General features: G+C 37.0%; 1 protein-coding gene across 1 annotated transcript; it reads right to left on the bottom strand.

Annotated features, from left to right (window-relative positions):
• Positions 1-558: 558 nt before the first annotated feature.
• On the bottom strand, positions 559-2,534 carry LOC113271646 (cytochrome P450 71B34-like). Its single transcript, XM_026521541.1, has 2 exons — positions 1,488-2,534; positions 559-1,342 (listed from the first exon to the last, which is right to left on the bottom strand). Exons 1-2 carry the CDS (start codon positions 2,397-2,399, stop codon positions 713-715), a joined length of 1,542 nt encoding a protein of 513 aa, XP_026377326.1. The 5' UTR covers positions 2,400-2,534; the 3' UTR covers positions 559-712.
• Positions 2,535-3,178: the final 644 nt, after the last annotated feature.

The raw sequence follows: 3,178 nt of genomic DNA, 5'->3' as shown, positions 1-3,178 counted from the left end.
TGAAATAGCAAAATCAGATTACCCCTTAATCCAAATTTTTTTTAATGACAAATCTGCCCTTTACGTATTAGTGTTAGTAATATTGATTAGTGATTAAATATTTTTTTTAGTGACTAAGATGATTTTCAGAATTATAAAGGTTATGTAGATGATTTTTTGGATCATGGTTCGGCTCACATCTATGAGCCGAATCTACCAATTGATGAACGGTTCCGCTCACTGAATCTGTTTACTGCATGCACCGAACCTAGAATTTTCAATTCCAACCCTTTTACTAAACACTAGTTCAACTTATATGAAAGTTTCATAATAAGCCGAACAACATCCTAAATAGCCCGGGAAAACGTATCCACACTGGTTGGTTTTTATTTTATCCAGATTTAACAGCTTTTTTGGTTGAATGAATCTGCCAGGCCATAAACGTATATTGGGCCGGTTACAAATATCCTCTCATCCATTGTGTCCTTTACGGCCTTAACCCTTCCTTGCTTCAATTTGCTAAATTGGACTTCAAAATAGTGTAGCTAAAGACTAGGCAATTTCTTGTCACATCATCAATTAATTAGCTTATACTCACTGTCACATGTTATAAAAATTGGAGTACCCAAATCCTAACCAAGCATAAATTATAAAATCATACAGATAGGTATCAGTATCACACAACCACCCATATAATTACTATATGTATATATGCACAAAATGTAGTTTTCTCTTAATTAAGTTCATCCGAACCATATGCATACTTGATAGGTACAAGGTCGAGTGGATATTTCTTATGAATAGTCAGCCCCTGGGATTCCTCCATGTTCAGGTCTCCCTTGTTTAATCCTTTTGGTAATTTCCAGTCGAAAGCATACAATAGATTGGCAAGGACGAGCTCTATCAACACAGTTGCCATACTCATTCCAGGGCAACCCCGTCGACCTCCCCCAAAGGGTAAGTACTCAAAATTTTGACTCCCGGAGAAATCAATGGAGCTATCTTTGAACCTCTCTGGCAAGAATATTTCCGGATTCTGCCAGTACTTTGGATCTCTCCCGGTTGCCCATACATTTATTAGAACCGTTGTTTTTGGGTATACGTCGAATCCATCGATCCTACTGTGTTTCATGCATTCCCTAACTAACAAGGCATTTCCTGGGTGTAGCCTGAAAGTCTCTTTAACTACCATTTTTAAGTAAAATAAATTATCAAGGTCTGATTCTTCTACCTTTCCTTTTGATCCCACATGGCTTCTAATCTCTTCTTGAACTTTCTTCATTGCTTCTGGGTTTTTAGCCAGCTCTGCCATTGCCCAATTCGCTGCAACAGCTGATGAGTCTACTCCAGCAAGAAATATATTCTGATTTGGTTCATAAAATCTCATTATATTTGTATAATTAGTTTATGCTCAAGTAGCAACTCATACTCCCTTCTGGAAAAACAGTTACTATCATAAACGGAAATAGTATTATTTTGGAAATAAAGAGACAGAAAAAACAAGTTACCATGAGAATTGCTTTGATGTTGTCATTTGCAAGACGAACCGTACTGCTAGTTTGATCGTTTTCTAGTTTACGCAAAACATCTATGAGATCTTCATGCTCCGGTTTCGGTCTCGCCGGGTTGAGATGTTCCTGTATCATTTGTTGAAATAATTCATCCAAATCATGAAAGACTTTCTCAGTTCTACCATGGATTCCAGTGACCCTATCAACAATCCATCCCACCTTAGGAAAGAAGTCGCTGGCATAGAAACCGCTCAATACAGACATGGCCTCAAAAAGGATTTTCGTAAGCCTTCCATTAAACAGGTTCCTGCTTTGACCAGTTGCGCTACCAAAAGCGACTCTACAAATTGTTTTATGCGTAAAACTTGTCAACGCTTCAAAAACATCAACAGATCGACAAGTGTTAGAAGAAACTGTCAGGGAATCAATCAAAACATCAATCTCCTCTGCCCTGTCTGCCTTAAAAGATTGAACCCTTTTTACGCTCAAAAGTTCAAGCACGCATATTTTACGAACTTCTTTCCAATATTCTCCGTAGGGTCCAAATCCGATGTCTAAGAAATTATACGAAAGACGTTTTGTTCCGGTAAGCGGAGGTTTTGTACAAAACTCAAGATCAAGTGTTTTCAAGACTTGTTTGGCAGCTTCAGCCGAGGAGATTACGAGGGTTGGGACACTGCCAAATTGTAGAAGCATGACCGAACCATATATTTTGGATAGTTTTGAGAGTGCTTGATGAGGTGGTTTTCCAAGTTGATGTAAATTACCGACGATTGGAAGTTTAGGAGGACCAGGTGGGAGGTTGGGTTTGTTTTGATCATCATCAAATTTTCTGGTTTTGAGAAAATATAGAGGAAGGACAAGTAAAGGGAGAAGTAGAAAGAAGTAGTTGTAAGGAAGAATCTCCATGCTCAAATGAAGTGAGACTATAATTTCCTTTGTTGTCGATGGTGTTGCAATGCTCTCTTAAGGGTAATGCCACGTATGGGAGGGATAAGCTTTCTCATGATGTCATTACACTGTTTTTCCTTTTTCCTTCTATTGCTCAGTATTATCCATATACACGCACTAGTCATGGCTCAGGATTTCTTTATACTTGCAACTATCTCTGCAGGACCAGTAAAGACAGTGATGTAGCCAGACTTTTTCTCAAGTGGGTGTAACAAAAGTCGGCAGATGTCACTGTAGTACAATGGTAAAGTCGTTGGGTGATGATACCAACGACCTGAGTTCTCGTTAGCATTGGGGTGGGGGATCTTTTTTTTTTTTCCAAGCTATATGGGCTTGTAGGTAGTAGACCTCTTTGAGGTTTAAACTTTAGTATAATCTTCAAAAACAAATTTAAAAAAGTCGGCACATGCCAGGCGTCAGCGGCCGGAGGCCATCCGATTATATTTTTTTTCTTTATATTTTTAATTGATTTTTTTAAGGATATTCTATTTATTTTTTTGGATTTTTAATTGTTTTTAGTATAATTTAAGTGAAAATCAACTTATAAAATAGTAGTTTATATCATTTTTCATATTTACATTCGTATATTTGATGTCTTTTATTTATTTTGTATCAATTCTTATAATTTTAAATCTCATTAGGTATAGGTTTAACTTTCAAAAAAAAAAAGATATCAGCGCGCTTTCGATTTTATCACACATACTTGCCTCCACAAGGCATGTAAATTACAAAAATAC

The sequence above is a fragment of the Papaver somniferum genome, chromosome 4 (genome assembly GCF_003573695.1).
Source record: "Papaver somniferum cultivar HN1 chromosome 4, ASM357369v1, whole genome shotgun sequence".
In the NCBI taxonomy this organism is placed as follows: Eukaryota; Viridiplantae; Streptophyta; class Magnoliopsida; order Ranunculales; family Papaveraceae; genus Papaver; species Papaver somniferum.
Note: the sequence above shows the minus strand (reverse complement) of the source record. Positions and strands in the feature narration are given on the sequence as shown.